Source organism: Thamnophis elegans, chromosome 2 (genome assembly GCF_009769535.1).
Source record: "Thamnophis elegans isolate rThaEle1 chromosome 2, rThaEle1.pri, whole genome shotgun sequence".
Taxonomy (NCBI): Eukaryota; Metazoa; Chordata; class Lepidosauria; order Squamata; family Colubridae; genus Thamnophis; species Thamnophis elegans.
In genome coordinates, this window is record NC_045542.1 from 25,360,714 (window position 1) to 25,383,161 (window position 22,448).

At 39.5% G+C, this 22,448-nt stretch overlaps 1 protein-coding gene and 1 non-coding gene across 2 annotated transcripts; both read left to right on the forward strand.

Moving 5' to 3' along the window:
• The first annotated feature begins 3,842 nt into the window (after positions 1 to 3,842).
• Positions 3,843 to 21,407, forward strand: KANSL2 (KAT8 regulatory NSL complex subunit 2). The gene is made up of 10 exons (XM_032210074.1): positions 3,843 to 3,946; positions 4,808 to 5,066; positions 10,443 to 10,621; positions 12,868 to 12,982; positions 13,965 to 14,128; positions 15,236 to 15,402; positions 15,776 to 15,872; positions 17,519 to 17,772; positions 19,609 to 19,839; positions 20,448 to 21,407. The coding sequence occupies exons 2-10, from the start codon at positions 4,816 to 4,818 to the stop codon at positions 20,544 to 20,546; spliced, it is 1,557 nt and encodes a 518-aa protein (XP_032065965.1). The 5' UTR covers positions 3,843 to 3,946; positions 4,808 to 4,815; the 3' UTR covers positions 20,547 to 21,407.
• On the forward strand, positions 16,787 to 16,928 carry LOC116505130. The gene has a single exon (XR_004254912.1). It is a non-coding gene; the product is annotated as a small nucleolar RNA SNORA2/SNORA34 family (small nucleolar RNA).
• Positions 21,408 to 22,448: the final 1,041 nt, after the last annotated feature.

Genomic DNA, 22,448 nt, shown 5'->3' on the forward strand with positions numbered 1-22,448 from the left:
GACAGTTACATAAGAGTAATTAATGTATGCTGAATTGTCTAAATCATCTCTTGGTCCTTCTGTTTAAAAAGAAGTTACTGTTTTGATCAGCTGACATTTTCTAGGCTTGCTTGAAACATCATGTTCAGTAATCCATGTTTTGTATATTGTACAGATATGCACCTGCATGTATCAATTTACAGTATTTATAGTTATTAATACAGTATGCAAAGTTATAATGGACTTGTAAAACCATACTTATCTGTATGCTGAAAGAAAAGGTCAGGGGGAGCTTTTTCAGTCACACAAATAATATGAAGAAACAGATTTTGAGGAGAACTTCTTTCTGCATTTGCGGTTGAGTAACTGTTAAGATTGAGTCTGTTTAATTTTAAAATAAAATGCGGAGTTCATGTAATTCATACTGGACTGCAAGGAAAGTCCCTAGCCTGGCACTGTCTGTTTTGATCTGTATTCTTAGAATTCCCGTGTTGGTTATGCTGGCTGGTCATTTCCAAAATTGCATTTTTTTTAAAAAGGGGGTTGACTGGACAATGACTTTTACAAAGCATGTTTCTCTCTACCTAGCTTGAATTGTCAGCAGGCAATGCCTTTAAACATACTGTACATCCAATCCTATTAAACTTCAGGGTTTAGTGACTTCTTGATGCTTTGCTGTCATCTTCAAGGCAAAATGCTACACAGACTGCAGGCAACTGAACAAGGAGTGACTGGGCTCCTGTTTTTATAACCAAATGTTTTGGCTTGTCATTGCTTGCATAGCAGAACACTTTGCCTCTGAAGATGTTAGCCACAGTTGCTGATGAAATGTTAGGAGATCTTTTCACCTATATTACTATTCAGGTCACTAAAATCTGAAGCCCAACATATATCAGCCATGAAAGCCTGCAGGCAGTATACCATACATTATCTTCAAAAGTTAATGGTTTAGCTTAGATTTCAAGGTAACTGAATTTATTCTGCTTACCATTTTTCTGGTGTTCTTTGTTCTCTCCTACCTGAGTTGCAAAACACGTAGCCATAATTCATTGTTTTCATAAACCTTTCTGAACTGTGTGGTAATTCAGACTATGATTTATAGTTATAGAGCTACCAAGATTTGTACAGGGCGGGAATGTAAAGGATAGGATAATATCTAGATATAGTCTGCAATCTTTAATGCATAAATTCTGTATAGTAAGAGTAATGCCACATTGGGATGGTAATGTGCATTACAGCTAGTTCCCACCATATGACTACAATTGGGACCTGGAATTTCAGTCAGTAAACAATGCAGTCATTAAATGAGTCATGTGAGTGGACCCACTTTTAAAACCATTTTTACCAAGGTCATTAAGCAAATCCAGCTTCCCCAATTAACTACTTGTTGGAAACCAGCTGGGAAGATTACAAATTGCAATCACATGACTGCAAAATATTGTAATCCATTGTAATCCTCCTAAATATGGGCTGGTTACCATGTGCCCAAATTGCAATTCACTAGGGATGATGGTGACAGTTGTAACTTTTGTCAAAGGTACTTTTTCTGAGGTTCTAATTTTGAACCATCATTAACCAAACTCATAAATTAAGCATTACTTGCACATTATTATAATAAATCATGGGAAGAAATATCAAACTGGTTCAGTTTCAAGCTGGGAGAAAGATCTTGGAAACATGGAAGCTGATTGGAAAGATGGTTTAATGATGAAGCAGAACCACATGCTGGCAAAATGGAGCTGAGAGTGGAGGGTTTTTATACCTTCTTTGAGCTTTGCACATGAGCTTCCTGCAAGAACATGTATTCTATTGGCTGTTGCCAGACTCCCATGGGGCCATGTAGGAGTCATAGGTGGCTCTATAAGCAAAGTACAAATCCTAGGGTTTGGTGTTTTTTTTTTTTGAGCTTTGGTTGAAGTTTGGACTGCTTTAAGGGTGATTCAAATAATTCCTATTGTGGCTTAATGGCTTTGTCCTGTGTTGGATCTTGAATGAGGACTAATCCTACCATTCTGCCTTTGTTTCAAAATGTCCTGGTTTGAATGGATTAAATCTGCATTTCTAAACGGTGGCCTCCTCAGTTTGGTTTTTGAATAGTTTGGCCTTGTCTTTCTTAATGGGCACCTAAATGTCTGCAGGGGCTATTAAGAAAGATTTGGGGGTTGCTTTCTGTCTCCCAAAAGCATATTTCTCCTTTAGGGAAATATAATATTCTGCCTTTTTAATATTTCCTAAAATATTTCATTCTTCTAGGAGAGGGGTAGGTGCTAACTTTCTACAATCTCTTTTATTAGTCCATATTTGGAACTAACATGGATCAACAGGTGATCAGCAAAAATTGTCAAAAGGGTACTTTGTACTAGAAAGTATATCTGTAGAAAGAGGGTAGTTTGGAAAAACATGTTTCCCAAGTAATAACTGGCTTCAGGAATCCAGCAAAACTCTTCAAAGAAAATGAAATTATACTAATAGGATGGGATAATTAAGCTTTCAATCCTGTACAATTAAAGAAGATAGCTATTGTAAATCTTAATTGCTGCAACTCCAACTTCCCCCTCAATTGGCATTTTGGAAATATTGTCTTAAAATAGGTTCCTTTTATCTCTTATCCTTTTCTCTGCATGGTTTTCATACTATGTGAAACCACATAAAAAAGTTGTACTGGCAAAACTAGGCATATAGCACTCCAAACATCAACAGTAGTTGGCTGAAGAACTTTTCAGGGTTTTTTTTTTATTTAAGTAAAAGCAGTTTAGATAAATGAGCAGAATAAGTAATCACAACCACTTTGAATAAAAGGAAAGAAGGAAACTGATTTACAGTTTTGTGTAACTAGTAAAGGGGAGTGAGGGGGTCAATACATTTATATTATCTGCATGCAGGCACATTAATCTCATGCTGATATGCTCCAACTGTGGCTCAAGTTGGTTGAAGATTAAGGGATATAGTATAGTATAGTATAGAAAGGCAATTAAAATTTGAGGGACTGAATGCCACCTGATTTTGGGAGATGCAAGGAAATAAAGAGGGAGCTTTACAAGAACACTTGGAAAATCTATTCTCTATTATGTCATACAGGGTATGGAATAATGGGTTTAAATTATAGGAATCAGATTTCAATTAAATACCACAAACCTGTCAATATTAAGAATGGCTTGACAAGCAAATTGTGTTTTTTTTTTCAAAACAAGTACTGCCAAAATGTCCATTAATGGAAATTCCATTAAATTGATCTTAACACGTCAGCAGTTCCAGGTTCATGAGATGGAATCCTACCTTCCTATATATTAAACTCAGTCCTCGAGTAGAATACCAAACTCAGTTGCTTAAATAGAATAGAATTCTTTATTGGCCAAGTGTGATTGGACATACATGGAAATTGTGTTTGGTGCATAAGCTCTCAGTGTACATAAAAGATATGTGATAAATCATGATCATAGTCATAAAAATACATTCATAAATCATAAAAGTCAGGATACTAAAGTAATAAATCATGCTAGGAAACTAAAAACAATATACAAGCAACAAAGTCATAAGTAGAAAAGGAAATAGGAAAATGAGAATAATAATAGTAATACTAGTTTGACAGTGTTTGGGAATTAGTTGTTTAGCAGAGTAATGGGGGGAGGTTGGTCTATTTCATATCTAATGGTGTCTAATATAAAATACTTTGTTTCTATTAGCCTTCAAAGCAGCTTGCTGCAATGAAATTGGAAGTAGGCCATAAAACAGTCAAAATAGTTTAAATCGGGATCATTTAAAAATAATAATAATAAAGCCTGCTTCTCTCCAAAGCTTTTCTAGTGAGGAATCCCAAGGGCGGTTCTGACCGCCTTCTTCCGCCCGCCCCTACACCGGCTCGAATGACATTTCCTTTACCCAATCCCGTTCTGGTCTACGTCACCTCCGGATTGGCTGGCGATAGCGAGCTCGAGGCCCTGCTGAGAGCCAGAGCGCGAGGAGGAAGGTAAGATGGCGGCTGTTGCTGCGCTGACCAAAAAAAAAAAAAAAGTGGGGTGGATTTGGAGCCCCCCCCCTTTAAGATGGCTTTGCCTCTCGCGCTTGCCAAACGGCTCGTGGGGGAAAGAAGTGGTTAGGCGTGGGGGAATCGTACACGGCCGAGAGACCAGGGAGAGAAGCTCCTTCTCGACGGGTTGGGGAAGGCTTCGCCCCCGCGTGTCTGAATTAAGCGCAGAGAACTGAAAGGCGGCGGGGGGAGGGGCTTTTAATCCCTTTTAGGGTAAAAGGGAACATGTTTTGTATGAACTTTAAATACGTAACGGTTGGGAAGAATCTCCGTCGTTTCCCCCGGCGTTCCATAACGATCCTCGCCATTGTATAAAGATTTTATCTGGTATTTAGTTACAGGAGCCGCAGCTGCTTAAGCGGTTAAATAATAATAATAATAATAATAATAATAATAATAATAATAATAATAATAAGGATTAATAGGGAGGGGGGAAGGAAACAAGATAATAATGCCCAGCCAGTTGAGGAACTAGGACGGGGAAAGAGGAAAAGTCGTCGCAAGATTCTCTTTACATTACTTGCCATTTCGGGGTTCTGGTCGGGGTGGTATGAATTATTTTAGGGTCCAGTGAATCCACGGATTGCCGGTAGCTGTATAAGTCTGAAATATAGAATCTCTGGTGATTCAAGATTGATCACGAGGAAAGCTTTGATAGTCAGAAGGAAAACCGAAATAACCTTGTTGGGGGGGAACAAAGGGATTTTTATAGTAGCAGAAGTGACTCTCTCTCTCTCTCTCTCTCTCTCTCTCTCTCTCTCTCTCACTTATCTCAAATCTGTACTAACATGTTCCTTACAGGCACTGGCATGAACAGAATTCGCATTCATGTTTTGCCTTCAAGTCGGGGGCAGCTCACTCCTGTGCCAAGGCCACGAGAAACCTTGTCCTGTGCCTTTGCTCATCGTCCATGCTCTCAGCCTCGTTTGGAAGGACTCGAGTTCTGCATTAAACACATCCTTGAAGACCGGAATGCACCCTTCAAGCAGTGCAGCTATATTTCCACTAAGAATGGCAGGAGGTGCCCAAATGCAGCTCCCAAGCCGGAGAAGAAAGATGGGTATGCATTCTATACGTTCACATTATCTCTAGAGATGAGCTGAAATTTTGTCATCTCTCTTCCTCAGCCTTTGGAGCAGATTATAAACACTTCTTGTACCTTAGGTCTAATGAAAATAATAGACTGCTATATGCATAGAATAATTGTGGAATTACGCAATTATATCATCCTCTGTCAAGACTGGATGCAAACCATTTGTATTGTGTTCACATATATTTTTTTACAGAACATTAACTGAAAAGGGTTCCATCTTAACATATACAGTACAAAAAGATTTCAGGTTTAATCTGGCATTTCCAAGGAAATTTGAGAGAGAATGTAGGTAGTTTATTTAAAAGTGCTATTTTGTATACTATGCTCTTGAAAATCAATGTCAGTCAGGAAATATGGTACTTAAATAGATGAGCAATGTCTGTACTTCACATGAGGCAGCTTTCTTTGTTCTAAAGCAGCGGTCCCAACCTTTGTGGCGGCGGGGAGGGGAAGTGAGCATGGTTCCACGCAAGCAACATGCGAGCATGCTTCCACAAATGGAGCTTTGCACACTTGCACAGCCCAGCTCCAAATGGGTTACAGTCCAGGAGTTGGGGACCTCTGTTCTAAAGAACATTTTCATATTTTAGACTTCTCAAATAATTCCAGAGCATCAGTTAATTAAAAATAAGGAGTTGTCACATACCCATGTACAATTTTGAGGTAGCTGGACAGTTGCACATATTTCCTCCCAAAACATCCAAAGTCAAATTTGTCTTACAAACCTAGCTCAGTGCCAATCACAGGCTTCAAGGATTGGTACAAAGTTAATAGTTAACTGATTAAAATGAATAGTATACAAAATAGCACACTTAATTAAGCTAGAGTTATTACTAAATAAATGTTTCTATCTAATTCTTAAATTATTAAACATTTCAAACTTCTGTCTTTGTTTTTCAAAGCCTTTGATTGGATTGCTGTCTAGAATTACTGTACAGAGATCTTTGAGAAATACAGTGAAAGTTACAAAACTGTTTATCTGAAGCCTGGTAAATGAAGATTAGAAAAAATATTAGAAAGGAATTTAAACTGACTGTTTATACTCGCTGGCTACAAGAAGGAAGAAAGGAAAAATATAGGGTTTTAAATTCTCTTATAGCCAAGTGAATCTCTCATTCTTGAGATGTCTGTTTCCTGACATGGTCTACCCTGCAAGGTTGGCAGTTAAATTGACATTCTTTAAAAAGCTCTTAGAAAATTATTAATGGAGTCCTAAAGCATTGTTTACAACACAGTTATATAGACTTAGATAAAAAAAATTGCACTCTTCTGGGAACAAGCACCGAGGTGCTTTCGGGTTGAAAGTATTAGCCAGTGACATCACAGTTGCCTGGGTAGACACCCAGTTGGGGCCTCCTTTCACATTCGTGACCGGAGCTGGAGCAAAGGGCAAGAGAGCTCACCCCACCCTATGACAGCACTCAGGTCTCAAACCCAAGCTTGCTCATTTCCAACCCAGCATCCTAACCACAAGAGCCATCATGCTCTTAGATGAAATAATAATTAGGAAAGATACAGGAGCATTTTTTAAATTATTAGGTTAAATTTACATCCTGCCTTTTGTACAGAAATTTAAAGTAGCATACAGAATTTTCTCCTAGTTTTGCTAACAACAACCATGTTTGGTAGATTAGGACAAAAAAACCTCTGGAATGTGATGGTTTGTTTCATGGCTGAGGACAAAAGCAAAGCATGTACTCTGGATTATGGAACAAAGAATGATGGATGCCATTTACTTGTGCCAGTTTCACCTTTTTTTCACAGCAAATTGGGATTCTTTGGGAAAAAATTACTGTCCCTGAAACTTCTTTAGCATTAAATTTCAAGTCACAAGCCTTTTTTTATACATTCTCCTTTACCCTTTACTCTGTCCACAATCATGAGGAATAAATCAAAGATTTCCATTTTAACTAACAGTCAAAACATTTAATTAAATCACAATTTGTTTGAAACCTGCTCATTTAATTAAATCACAATTTGTTTGAAACCTGCTCATTTGGAAGCCTTTACTAGTCTAATCAAATGTTAGCAATAATGGAATGGGTAACAAGAACAAGGTCCTATTGGTGGAATGTAGACACATGCTTGATAAATGTTTATGATGTGTATGTGATTCTCAGACCTTGTTGAAATCTGGTTCCTGTCAGCGCACACCTGTATTGGCCGTTGGTCAAGGAAAATGAGAATCCTAATCTAGCATCTGGAAAGCCACAAACATCTCAGTTTCAAGTAGCACAAGTTGAATATGAAAGTACTGTATAGATTTCTGAGTTTGCAGCTTTCTTAGAAGAGGACTGGTGACTTCAATACATAGACCTTTAAGTATAATGTGTATATATATATATATTTTTAGAACTGGAGCATGTTAATAATCTAAAGTGGAGAACTTTAGACGTATTGGGATTATGGAAGTATAGATTTAAGGGCACCCAGTCAGAGAAGGCTACTATAAAAAGAGCATGTATCATTTTTATTTTGAAGTATGTTTAGCAACTTGGAAAGGATTGTTTTATTGTTCCTTTTTTAATTTGTACCATATAGTGATTCTCTTCATTTTGGTTCCTTTTTTTCAAAATGCTTGAGGGCAACCTCCAAATTGCCTGCTTCCGTGTTTAATCATGATTCTACATTCCACACACTGCCAAATGTGCTAGTCTCATTATGGAATCCTTGCCTTTGGCCTTCAGGGGAAAAAAACTCCTTAAAGTTTGCTTGCTGACAACTTTAAAGGATGTTAATGAAATGCTTTAGAGCAGTAGTCCCCAACTTCACCAGCTTGGCGGCCCAGCACAGGGGGAGAATGAATGGGAAGTGGACATGTGTGCACACAGCTCCACTGGTGCAAATGATGGGTGCACATGCCCTCCACTCACATCAATGGAGCTTTGGACATGAGCAACGGGTGATTTCGCTTGTACACGAAACTCCACTCACACAAGCGGCATGCTCATGCGTGAAGCTCCACTCATGCAAGGAGAGGATGCTTGAGCAGAGGGTGCTTGCGTTCATGTGTGACACTCCACTCCCGTGAATGGAGGGTGCCTCCATGTGAAGCTCCCACTCATGTAAATAGAGCTTTGCACCCTCCACTTAAGTGTCCTCTGCTCACGCAAGCAGAGTTTTGCATGCGAGCACAAAGGCCCACAACTCGCGAATGGAGGTTCGCTCGCATGCACTTGCCTGCCACTTGTGTAAGTGGAGCTTTGCCTGTGTGTGCTTGCTTATCACTCATGTGGCCCAGTTTTGGTGACCCCTGCTTTAGAGTGAAGTGATGGCTTCCACTGAAATTCCATCAGTTCTCCTGAGAGCCTTGAGAACACATGCAGATTCAGAGTTAGTAAGTAAGATTAGCAGATAGCTGTAGCGGATACCTCCCTGCCCCCAGAGGAAAGGAAACGTTCTTGTTACCATCTTTAAAATATAACTTTATTAACTTTTAAAACATTTTAAACATTATTAATTTGTAATATAAACTACAGGTAGCCCTTGACTTGCGACCATAATGGAACCTGCCCATCACAGTCCTAAATTGTGATAGCTGTAAATTGGGTAACCCACATGACTGATCCAATTTTATAACCTTTTTGTGGCAGTTGTTAAGCAAACTCTATGGCTATTAAGCGAACCAGTGGTTTGCTGTGGCTAGTTTTGCCAAAAACCTGAAATAAATGGTTTTGGCAAAAGTGATGTAAAACACAAGTCACATGATAGACACTACAATCAGCATCAATGAATGTGGGCTGGTTGCTGAGTGCCCAAATGTGTTCATGTGACTGGGGGCCCTCGGCTGTCAGAACGTCAGAACTTGGTCATACGTTCCCCCAGGAGAGCCTTATAACTTCAGCTGGTCACAAATCGAGGACTAGGAATAATAGCCCTATATTACTGCAAGTAATCCTCGGCTTACAACCACAAATGAGCCTAAAATTTATTTTGTTAAGTGAGAATTTGTTAAGGGAGTTTTGTCCCATTTTACAACATTTCCTCAATTCCTGGCATATAGATGGGGAAGAAATGGAAGTAGTGACAGATTTTATTTTCCTGGGATCCAAGATCACCACAGATGGGGACTGCAGCCAAGAAATTAAAAGATGCTTGCTCTTGGGGAGGAAAGCTATGGCAAAGCTAGACAGCTTACTAAAAAGCAGAGACTTCGCCCTGCCAACAAAAGTGCATACAGTCAAAGCTATGCTTTTCCCAGTTGCAATGTATGGCTTTGAAGGTTGGACCATAAGGAAGACTGAGCACCAAAGAATTGAGGTCTTTGAACTATGGTGCTGGAGAAGACTCCTGCGAGTCCTTTGGACTGCAAGGCGATCAAACCAGTCAATCCTAGAGGAGATCAACCCTGGCTGCGCTTTGGAAGGCCAGATCCCGAAGATGAAACTCAAATACTTTGGCCACCTAATGAGAAGGAAGGACTCGCTGGAGAAGAGCCTAAGGTTGGGAACCATTGAGGGCAAAAGAAGAAGGGGACAACAGATATTGAGGTGGCTGGATGGAGTCACCAAAGCAGTAGGCGTGAGCTTAAACGGACTCCAGAGGATGGTACAGGACAGGAAGGCCTGGAGGAACGTTGTCCATGGGGTCATAATATGTTGGACACGACTTCTCAACTAACAACAATGACATTTCCTGCTACATTTGTTAAGTGAATCACTGCAGTTGATAAGTTAACAATATGATTGTTAAGTGAATCTGGTTTCCCCATTGCCTTTCCTTGTCACATGATCCCAGACACTGCAGTGGTCATAACCAGTTTCTCAAGCATCTGAATTTTGATCACATAATCATGGGGATGCTACAAAGGTTGTAACTGGGAAAAATAGTCATATCACTTTTCAGTGCCATTGTAACTTTGAACGGTCACTAAATTAACTTGTAAGTCAAAAACTATGTGTACTATGAGAGTACAAGAGTATTACTATTACAGTAGTACTATACTGTAGTGTAAAAGTGTACTTTTATGAAAAAAAAATTCTGTTAAAAGGAAATGGGTGGTAGCAGGGAATCTGGCAGAGAGCTATAGATGATTTGGAGAACTTAGATTGATGCCATTAAGGGGAAGAAAACTGATGAGCTTGAGGTAAATGCAGTCTAGCCTAGTAGGAAAAGGAAGCAAAGAAAGTGAGCCTGAGAGAAGCATGTCAGCAGGAGTGATTAGTGTAACATCTCCCAAACAGCAACTTGCAGATATATTTAGGTACTATTGATTTCTACATAACAGAGTTGGAAGAGACCTTGGAGGTCATCTAGTGGACCTTTCTTTAAAAGATATGGAAGTGTTTATTAGTTATTTTGGAAATTACAGTGCATAACTTGCTGTTTCGCCTCTCTACCTAGTGTGTCATTCTGTGCTGAACATGCTCGCAGAAACGTATTGGCCTTACAGGCTCAAATGAAGAAGTCTAATCCTAGCCCTGTGAGAGAGTCTCTCCTCTGTCAGCTGAGTTCCTATGCCAAGACGGAGCAGGGCTCTCAAACTGCCGAAAATAACCGTAGTGAGGGCAGCAGGATATTGGGTAAGTGAAAGAGATGATAATGTTATCTTGCACATTTTTTATTCTTTTAAAAATAGATTCAAAGGTTGAATTTTATATAGCTTGATCATTTTCTAACAAACCTCTTTCAATATGTAGTTTAAAACAAAGCAACCCAGAGAAAAGATGGGAGCAGATAATGTTCAGTCTCAACCAGTACTAGGTTAAAATGTTTTAATTACATGCATTTATGTTTCCCTTTATTGCTTTTTAATAATAGGTTCAGGTTAAATATCTTGAGAAGTCAAAAATGTATACTTTAGTAAAGGGCATTGACTCTGCATTCAAAAGTCATAAAGCATACATATTTTGTTGTTTTGGTTATATTGTTTAATTAGGAATTGCTCTAGAGCTGCAATGGTGAACCTATGGCACGTGTGCCACATGTGACACACGGAGCCATTTGTTAGGGCACGCAAGGCGTTGCTCTGTCAGCTCCAGCATGCATATGCTTGCTGGCCAGCTGCCTTCGGCCTTCTTTTGAGGCCATTTTTTGCCCTCCAAAGGCTTCCTTGAAGGCTCTGGAGCACGAAAAACCGGCCCTATGGGCAAACCAGAAATTCAGGAATGGACTTCCAGTTTGCTCATAGGGCTGTTTTTCACCCTCTGGAGCCTTCAGGAGGCTTCCCCGAAGGCTCCGGAGGACAAAAAACTGCTTTACGAGCAAACCAAAGGTCTGTTCCCAAACCTCCGGTTTGCCCATAGGACCGGTTTTTCGCACTCCGGAGGCTTCAAGGAAGCCTCCAGAGAGCGAAAAATGGCCTCAAAAGAAGACTGAAGTCAGCTGGCCAAGTGCACACGTGCACACTGGAGCTGACAGGGCAATGTGTGGCACAGGTTTGCCATCACAGCTCTAGAGCAATTTCCGAACTTCCGTTTGCCCATAGGGCCCGTTTTTCATGCTCCAGAGACTTCAGGGAAGCTCCTGAAGCCTCGCGGGGGGGGGGGGCTATTTTCATCCTCCCCAGGCTGCTAGAAAGCCTCTGGAGCCTGGGGAGAGCGGAAAAAGCGCTCCAAAAATGGGGGGGAGCGCTGGTCGCACACGCGGGGGGGGGGGGGGAGTGCATGCATAGCATTATGGGTGTGACACACCCACGCACAACCCCTCTGCACTTCCCCCGCTTTTGGCATGCGAACCAAAAAAGGTTCACTAACATTGCTCTAGAGGGAAGTTACCTTATTTTTCTGACTATAAGACGCACCGGTGTATAAGACGCACCAAGATTTCAAAGAGGTAAGTAAGGAAAAAAAGTCTTTGCCTTCCCTCAGCCCCCAGCAGTCCTCTGCAGGTTTCAGCAGGGCGGGGGCAAGGCAAAAACACCCCTGTTTCTGCCTTGTCCCAGCCCTGCTGAAGCCTGCGGAGGGCTGCTGGGGCCTGAGGAAAGGCAAAAAAGGTTCCGTTTTTTGCAAAAAAAACCAGCCCGTTTTTCATAAAATGGGATGTGGGGGTGGGGCTTTGGGAGTCCAAAAATGGCTGTATTCAGTGTATAAGACGCACCAACATTTCCATGCTCTTTTAGGAGGGGAAAGGTGCGTCTTATACTCCGAAAAATACGGTACATTTAACATAATACGTTTACTGATGAATCCTATAAATCAATATGGACCATTTGCAGAATAATCTGAACACTCAGAAAATATTTTTTTTTGAATAAGCTATAAAAGATAAGAATATCCTCTATCGGGATGGTATCCTGTGCCTTTATTTTTATTTTACAGATTTTACAGTTTATTTTTACAGATATCTCAGCCTTAATTTGAGAGCTCTCTGCAAGTAACCAACTCAGTTTTCTAAAAAGAATTTGATTTCACTTCCCTGTAGGTATTTGAATGAAGAATGGAAGAAATTTACAATATTAAGTTGATAGTGGGTGCAGCATATATTAATTGGTGGATAGTTAAAATTATGTGGAGGTGATTTGAATTTGTGAATTGTCTTCATGGTTTACTTGAAAAAAATCAGAACCACATAAGAATCTATTCCTTCTGCCAAATAAGATGACCAAATAAATATGTTGATTATGATGCTGTTTGTTTCCTTACCAAATCAAGGTTATATTATGGGTGTATTGGTCTGACATTTAGGTAAATAGAAAGGTGAGATTTTCCAATGATGCTCTAGTGATTAGTTTTGGTAGCTCTGTTTTAGTTTATATTGATGACATTACACTAATTTTACTGAAGAATGTACACTGTCAACATATTTTTCTTCTCTTTTGTTTTTCCAGATGAAGATAGCTGGAGTGAGGGAGACCAGGAGCCTCTTACTGTGGATCAGACGTGGAGGGGTGATCCTGATAGTGAAGCAGATAGCATTGATAGTGACCAAGAGGATCCTTTAAAGTAAGTCTTGAGTAACGTTGTGTGAATTACTGCTGCGGAGTTTTGCAGTAGAGATAGTTCATCTACTGAGTAAAAGCTTTCAAAGACAAAGTTCTTGCTTTAGCATAATGCTTCCTCCTCCAGAACAATTTGGATCAGTCTTCCTAGTGTCAATTTTGACTAGTTCTCTTTAGGAGCACCAGAATAGTTGATGATGGGGTATATAGGTGGGAAGCTTAAAATGTTCTTAAACTACGAAGTGCAATATCCCCTCTCATTGGAACTACTTACTGATGGTTGAAAGTTGTGGTTAGTGGCATGCAGGGGACTTAAGTTTCATCAGTCCTACTCTGTCCCCAAAACCCTCAAGTCCAACCTGTACTCATAAATACATATTTTGACCAGTATGAATGAAAGCAAATTAATGTTGGTCATTAATCTACATTGATGTTTTGTTTGGCCTGCCCTTTTTTTCTGGGGCATTTACGAAAAGTATATTAGTCCATAACTTCTTCATTTATGACTTTATTTGTGGCCCCATAAAGTTTCAAATATTTCTATGTAACACATGTGATTTGCCATATTTTCTGGTGTGCAATTAAGCAGCAACTGGATAATGTATCAACCACATTTTACACTAACTGAAAATTATAAACAATTGTTGAGAGAAGGCCTTGTAGAATGCATTTTTGAAAGCTGTCATCTCATATTTTCTCATTCTTTAAAGTGTACAAAAATATTTCAGATCATTACTTGTACTTAAGACAGTACTGTAAACTTCAGCTGTGTAGCTCCTCCAGGACATATTGTGTTGAACTTCCTCAAGTTAGCATTTTGGTTTCAAAATGTTTTGCATTAAATATTCCCTGCTGAAGGTCACAGGTCTTGCTGATTGATTTCTTTGCTTTTAAATAGCTTACTTTTGTTACCTGACACTGCTTTAGGTGATTCTCCATGTTAATGATTAGAGAGGATGAGTTGTGATTGGATCCTGTTTGTGCAGACATGCTGGTGTGTATACGGCTGAAGAGGTGGCACTGATCATGCGAGAAAAACTGATCCGGCTACAGTCTCTGTATATTGATCAGTTCAAACGGCTTCAGCACCTTCTGAAAGAGAAGAAGCGCCGGTATTTGCACAGCCGGAAGGTGGAACATGAAGCCATAGGTAAATGGCTACAACTCTGACCATAAACTGAAGACATCACAAAATTTGGTGTGAAATTCATTAGAGCAGCTATCAGAAGCAGTTTACCAAGAGCTTAAGAGCTTGGGGACTACTTTTTTTGTAGATATATCTTGATTTTTTTGGCCTGTTAATATTTACTTAAAGTGGTACTTATTAAGGTAATGTTCAGATTAATTAGAAATGTTCAGCATTTGAGCACCATCTGTTCCCAAAAATAGGAGAACTGCATTGTAGCCACGAGTGAAAGAGAGCTTCATATACCATATGTCTGAATTCAGAGATCTGTGATATTTATTAAGAGAATATTTGGCTCCTATAATGAATAAAAACTTCATTATTTCATGAAGAGAAAGTGTTTGCATAAATATCACCAGTCAATTATCCTATGAGACTAGCTAAGGAAACACTTGTTAATTGTTTCAAGTTATTTTAATTAGTTCTAACAAAGTGCTTTTATATATATTACAGAGTAGTTTTTGAAATATATGTTCTGAAAACATCACCCCAAAAGTCTTCCATGACAACATTGCTGGAAGATGGTGCTTCCTCTAGATTGCACCTTGATTCTTTTTTACTTACCTTTTAAAAATCTTGTGAAGTGCTACATTTATTCTCAGAGTAGTAGAACCTTACAGACATCATAGTTTTACAGAACAGGGATGGGCAGCATTTCAAGGGTCGGGGGAATCAAGACGGCCTTCCAATCTGACCAATTCCCAACCTTAAATTTCTTCCAAAACGGGCTAGTGTTGGATCCCAATGGAACTATATTAGGCCTTAAGGTTGAGGGGTGGGGGTTGGGAGAGTGTAATGGAAGTAGGAAACAGAACATTGAAAATCACACTATTGAAATGATAATGCAATGCGGAGTGAAAGGAAGCTTCATGTTGCTCATCCCTGCAGTAGAATTATGGTGATCATTTTGTATTTCTTCTTTAAAGCAACAATCAAATCTCTAAGAATTGGGCTAAAGCAGTTTCTTTCCCAAAGCAGAATGTGTAAACTCCCCGAAGAACTATTTTGATTTGTAGTAGAAGGTATAATACTTCAATTCTACATCGAGGATGCGTTATTAATGTCTTCCAGGTAGCAGTCTCCTGACAGGCCCAGAGGGTCTTATGTCTAAAGAACGTGAAAACTTGAAGCAATTGAAATATTTAAGGCGTTATCGACAACGCTATGGTGTGGAGGCTCTCTTACATCGGCAGCTGAAGGAACGTAGAATGCTGGCTACAGAGGGTGCTGGCCAGCAGGTAATTGAGTTACTTGCTTCTCTGTTTGGTCCAATGGTGATAGAAATTGTGTGCCTGATTATTTTATGAAAGCAAAGTATAAAAATGGAAGTAACTCTTAATTTCCAATATATGCAAGCTCTGTGCCACGTACAGAATTCAAAACCAAGTGTTTTCAAGGGAACATCAATTTGGGAAGAGTAAAACTCCTTCACGATGAGGCACTTTTTAGCTGGCTTTTTATAATATTAATAAGTTTAGTCTGTTGTGTGATTATGAAAACACAGGAGGAGTTGATGCGCATATTTCAGAGACATATATATCACTGAAAGAATTCATATTAAAACAGTGGCTTCTCTAAAATATTATCTTGTGTTTGGTTTGTACCTTCCAGGCACACACTACCCGTTCTAGCCAGAGGTGTTTGGCCTTTGTAGATGATGTTCGATGTTCCAACCAGTCTCTCCCAATGACAAGACATTGCCTTACTCGTATCCTTTTTCTCACTGGTGTTAGTATTAATGCTTCTCACAATTAGACCAATTAAACACGTTTGAGTTTTTTGAAATTAATATCTATTTTTTAACAAAATCTTTAATCTTAAAAATAAAACATTAAAAAAATTAAAAGTACAAATATCTTAAAATAGTACCAATTCTAATCACAGAATCTCTGCCACAGTAACCCATATTGCTGCATCCTTTGATTGGTAGAAAATATCTTTTCCAAAACAGAAAGATTACATATTTCTGACAACCATTCCTTTGATATCTGGAATATTTCTTAATATCATTCTTTTTGCCACCATCCAGGTTTCATACAAATTCAATTCCTGTGAAACAGTCAAACTACAAAACTTTGATATGTGATTTAATATATTTGGTACTGGATGGGGTTTTATTGCCCCGGAGAGACCCACTGCACAACCTGGGGGCCCTGCTAGACTCTTGGTTCCTGCTCAAGGAGCAGGGGACACACCCATGGCTAGGAGACACTTTGTACAGTTTTGTGTTGTGCACCAGCTGTGCCCTTCCTGGACCATGAGGCTGCACTCATTATCATTCATGCCCTGGTCACCTCCAGAATGGATCATTGCAACATACTATACATGGGTCTGGTCTTGAAAAGCATCCAGGACCTTCACCTGGTGCAGAATGTGGCTGTGTGGACAGTTATTTATTTATTAATCAAATTTACGTAGCTGACCATCTCACAAGAAGTGACTTACAATGTGTTAATGTGTACTACTGCGATTGATTTAAAGCCATCATCCAGCTTCCACCAAACTCTTCACAAAAATTTTCCATCAAAGGTTTTTTTCCCCAGTGTAAGATATCCATGGGTATTATCAAAATTCAATTTCTGTCCCAATATGGCCCAATGATTTCCCATCTTTGTGCTTTTCTTGGCCCTGAATCAAGGCTGGTGGCTTGCTGTAGCCTCTGGTTTCAAGCAGGAGCCCAAAGAAGTGACTTCCTATGGTCTGTTGGCTGTTCTATAGCTTCAGAATTAAAGTAGAACAGTCAATTCAGTTGGAAGCAACAATAAAACCTCATAAAATTACAGTTAAGCCACAGCCTGAAATAAAACCAAATTGTTTGGATCACTTCAGTCCCATGTGTGAATGTATATGAAAAAAGGCTCTTATAAAAGGCTTAATGTTAACTTTTAGGCCAGCAAAAAGTAATATTTAGAATTCATTATGCTATGGTATTTAGTTGGAAGCTTGAGCTAAATTCTGTTGTAAATTTAATTATTTTTGCAGAAAATTACATTTTCAGTTATGCATAAACGTTGCTACTAAAAATTCAATGTATGTGTAGTTTAAACACGTATTTTTATTTTGAAGTTAGAGAACAGAATCAGTCCACTAGTATAGAACAATACCCCAGTTCTAAGTCAAAAGTTGATTTTTATTATTGGTTAACAGATTATGCTAATGTATAGAGCTTATATTTAACCCCAATATTTTCTAACACATACAAGATTCTCCAAGGAAAAAAGTAGTAAAGTTCCCCTTTATTTCCCTAGTTTATATATTGTACATTTCCAAAGTCAGATGTCTTGCTTAAAGGTCTACTTTTTATACCTATTATGCATTGCAAATTTTGCCAAGTTTCCTTGACTCCATCGTCAGATATCTGCCAGGATACCAATCAACTCCTATTTAAATTGTGCCAAGGGTCAGAAGAAGCACCCTGCAGCAAGCCAGTGCCTGTAAACCTTTCTGAAAACCCCTGCTGCCCACTCCATCTAGAGCTACCACCTCAGATGTATATTCCTGAACAGGTACTGTGTGTTCCTGAGGAACTGGAAACCGCTTCCACGGATCTCTACTTGAGTGCAGCTGAACTCTGCCCCACGGAGAGTTTGCCACTGGAGTTCAGTGATGTAAGTATCTTATGAGGCATTGCAGAAGACTCCATGATCTTTGAGCTGGGCATGAGCCTACATATCAAAGGTTAGAGGGAAGATGCAAATACATGCAGTACTTCTATCAAACTTTATGATGTAAGAGAGACTGAAAGCAAAAGAGAGGTAAACAATTAAGAAAAGTAAGATAATCAGAGTTACAGAATGAAATAGTCATTTTTCTTTTTATCCAATGTGTAAAACACCAACAGGAGAAGAAAACCTACACTCTTGGTGCGTGTAAGTGGCTTTTCTGAATATATGGTTCAGTTCTTAATGATCTCCCATAGGCAGTGAGAGTTAAGTGTTTCTAATGCTACTTTTACAATAATGGGTAGGCCACTTATCACATTTCCTATCCCCTTTATAATTTTTTAAAGTGAAATTGTTTGACTTATAATGGTATTCAGTTGGTATGGGCTGGAGAGTTTGTACTGGAAATTTTGGAATGTCTTTGAAAAATGAGATTGTTATTTTTCTTCTCTGTCCACAAAGAGTGCATTTTTAATTTAGGTAGTCCTTGACTTATGACCACAATTGAGCCCAAAATTTCTGTTGCTAAGCGAGACAGTTGGGTGAATTTTGCCTCATTTTATGACCTTTTTTGCCAAATTGTTAAGTGAATCATTGCAATTGTTAAGTTAGTACATGGTTGTTAAGTAAATCTGGTTCCCCATTGACTTTGTCAGAAAGTAGTAGAAAGTGATGCCATGACCCTGGGACACTGCAATTACAATATGAGTGTTGTCAAGCTTCTGAATTTTATCGCGTGACCATGGGAATTGCTGCAACAGTTGTGCAAAAAACAGTCATGTCACTTTTTTCAGTTCTGTTCACTGCTTCAAACAATCACTGAATGAACTGTTGTAAGTCGAGGACTGCTTGTAGTTTTAATACATTGCTTCATATTGATCCTAATAGGAAGACATTTATCATCTGCCCAATCATTTCAAAATATCTTCCTAAATACTGTTTTGTATTTTTGAGGCAATCTTCTGGGGAACGTATTTTAATTAAAATCCATTTCATTATAATCAGTAGTTGCACCTGGCATCTGTATACTTGGAAAGTCTTGCTCAACAAACTGGCTGCTCTGGATCTATAAATGCCTCCTTTTAATTTCATCTCACTTTTTTTAAAATAGGGAAACGGAGGCATACCCTCTAAAACAGCAAGCCCGCCCAGCAAACCTACCTGTATTAGCAGAATGCAGGTAGTCCTCAGCTTACAAGCACAATAGAACCCACAGTTTCTGTTACTAAGCAAGGCAATTGTTAAGTGATCGGTTTTGCACTATTTTGCAATCTTTTTGCCAGAGTTAAGTGAAGCACTGCAGTTGTTAAGTGAATCATGTGATCATTAAGCAAATCTGTCTTCCCCCATTGACTGTGTTTGTTGGAAGCCGACTGGGAAGGTTACAGAGACTGATCACATGATCCCAGGACAGTGCAACTGTCATAAATACATGTCAGTTGCCTAGAATCCAAATTTTGACCATGTAACCATGGGAATGGTGCAACAGTCACAAGTGTTAAAACCAGTCATAAGTCACTTTTTTCAGTGTTGTTGTAACTTTGAATTGTTGCTAAACAAATGGTTGTAAGTTGAGGACTATTCTAAATGAAATGAAGCTTAGTTTTAGACTGCCAAAAGTTATTTTTTCCATCCTTTCTAATTATAAAAAGTGGGACTGATTTTTTATGCCTTCCTATGGTGTTTGTTCACACAAAAATTGGTTGGGAGGGAAGAAAAAACCTAGTGGCCAGCACTGTGTTCCCCCAACCCCAAACGGGCTCCTTTGTTGTTCTCTGATAGGATTTGGATGTTGTTGGAGATGGTATGCAATGTCCCCCTTCTCCTCTGCTTGCTGATGCTTCTGCTGCCCTTGAGAACCAACTGAGCAAAAATGTGGCTGAAGTTCCCATAATTGTGTGCTCAGATGAAGAATCCGTTCGACAAGGACTTCCAACACAGTCAGGAAGGGGAAGTTTCCCCAGGCAAATTACACTTCTTGCATCAGAACCTCCACAAGAGCCATCAGCGCAGGTACTGTGCTAAGTTTGGAGGATTTTCTCTGGTGGGCTTCTTTTATTTTGGGGGTAGCTACTTGCCAAGTGTTACTGTTAGAACGGCCTATTCTATAAAGGCCTCCTTGAAAAGAGCCAGCCAGCCTTTTCATACACAGGCGGACCATAAAGAAAATGAGGAGCCAGTTTTGTTTGTCAAGGGGATTAGCCATCTGCTCACTGCATGAGTTGGGGGAAAGTTTGAGGAAAGGATCATTACTTCCCCCTTCTCCCCCCTCCCCGAAAAAAACAGCACAGCTGGTCGGTAGTAGGATTGGGAGGGTTAAGAACTGGCAGGTGGTGCAAGCCTTTGAATTGCTGGAGTTTTAGTTGGTAAACATTCAAGCAATTTCTCTTGAAATGTCTTCTCAGCTGCTTTATTTGTTGACTTGCTTAGAATATAGACAAATTTTGCATACAGATTGTGTATCTGTGAATCCTTATTTTCATAACATCCAGAAAGAAAGAAAAAACATCTTATTGATATCTGGTTGAATCATTATTTTTTTAGTTGGCTAATGCATTAATATGATTGCGATTTGTATTATCATTATAAAAATTACAGGATCAATTATCTATCTCTATTAGAATACACAGCATCTTGTGACAAGTGGCTCAAGGTTGGAGGACAATAAGAAAGATGAACCTGCAACCAATGGGAATTCAGAACCAGCTGCTATCAACTGAGATGGAAAAAAACTGTCTCCTGTCCGATAAAGCATCCGCTGCTGCTCTTGAACTCTCTTTTTGGCTTCCAGTGTTTTGCCAGCTCTCTATTAAATCTTCCCCAGATTTAATGTCTATCTGGAAAACCATATGAGAGGCAGCTTTAGCATGTTTGAGTGACTTCTTTCAGATCTCATTTCAGGGAATGCTTTTTGGTTTCTGGTATAAGTGGAGCAAAAAACATAGGACATCTTAATGTTCAATTAATACACAAAGCAAAAGCCTCTGCCTTATTCATAGTCATAGGCCCCTGATAAGAGGAAATGGCTTAAAGTATTTTCCATAGTTGAATTATTGGGAGTATTTGAAGTCACAGGCTGAGCCGTGCTAAAAGCCGAGCTTTTTATTATCTGTACTGTACACTAGCCCAGTGATGGCGAACCTTTTAGCCACCGAATGCCCAAACCATGCACGTGCATGCCCAAACTGAAAGGTGCGAACACACGCATGCACAGACATGCGTGCATGTGCAGCAGAGACCCAAAGACAAGCTGGCCTCCCAACACTGGCAGCGTGGCAAGAGGTAAGATCTTTTTCTTTAGAGCTTCTGTTTCGTCGTCTCCAGGGAAACAGAAGTTCACAAAAGAAACGCCATGGAGATCTGACCTGGGCGACGGCGCATGTGCCAGCAGAGAGGGCACACATGCCATAGGTTCGCCATCACCGCACTAACCCGTTGATGTATAATGTGCACATAGCTGGAATTTTTTTTCTCTTTTCCTTTAGCACTGAAGCCCCCATATAAGCAATTTCCCACTTCTACATTATAATGTGTATAAATCCCTTGTAGTATATGAATAAAAATACTGGATACATTTTATAGCTTGCTCTTCTAATCGTGTGAATGTAATTATTTCCTTTGCCAAACTCTCTAGAGAGAAGAAATTGCAGCACCAATTTAAAAATGATTATTTGGCCCCCTGAGTAGAAAGAGGAACAAGAAAGCAAACAGAATACTCTATATCTTGCATTGGAACCCAAGGACTCAAAGACAGACAAATATAATTTCCTTGTTCACTTTCGATGCAAACTTTTGAAACGTCAAATTTTACTAATATTATATTCTCCATTTTGTTATATCCAATAAAAGGCAACATTTAGGTTGTGATGAAGGGCACTGTTGGAGAATCAACAGAGTTCCCTCAAAGTGTTGGTCCTATGTCTTCATATCCCAAAGCTTATATTTGTTCCTCTGCCTTCAAATAGAAGTTAATGTTACAAACAACTAAAAATATCTTTGGTTTTTTTTCCCCTGAATGAATACTGTGCAAAATGGCTCACATTCTAACTGTTTTGATTCCAATTCAAAATGCTTGCGTCTATAGGTAGTTCTCAACTTATAACCATAATTGAGGGGAGAATCCATTGCTAAGTGATGCAGTTGCAAAGCAAAATGTCACATGCCTGCATCATTTAACAATGGCAATCCCGGTACTATCCAATACTGTATTAACCAAATTTGGCCAGTTGTTAGCTGATTAGCACCCACTTCAAGCCATTGTGGGCTTGGTCCCTGCTCTCGCTAAGGAACAGGACTGCCCTCAACTTCCTATTCCTTCGCATTTGGCTGCCCTGTGCACTAGTGTGCAGGATGGTAACAGCCTCAGAACCACAGTCCGGAGCTTCTTGACATGCCACTACTCGGGCTGCAGGAAGCCACAGGAGCCACCCTTGGAAACCTCCACTGGCCCAGCAGTTCTGCTTAAAAGAGCTGTAAAAAGCCTCTGAATCATACTTGCAGCATGAAGCCCTTCATAGCATAAAACTCAGCCCCAGCCTCGCCCAATAGCACAGTGCAAAGCTTCAGTCAGTGTTTGGCCTGGCCGCTCACAAGATAGCTGCTGGTCACATGAGGCCATCTAG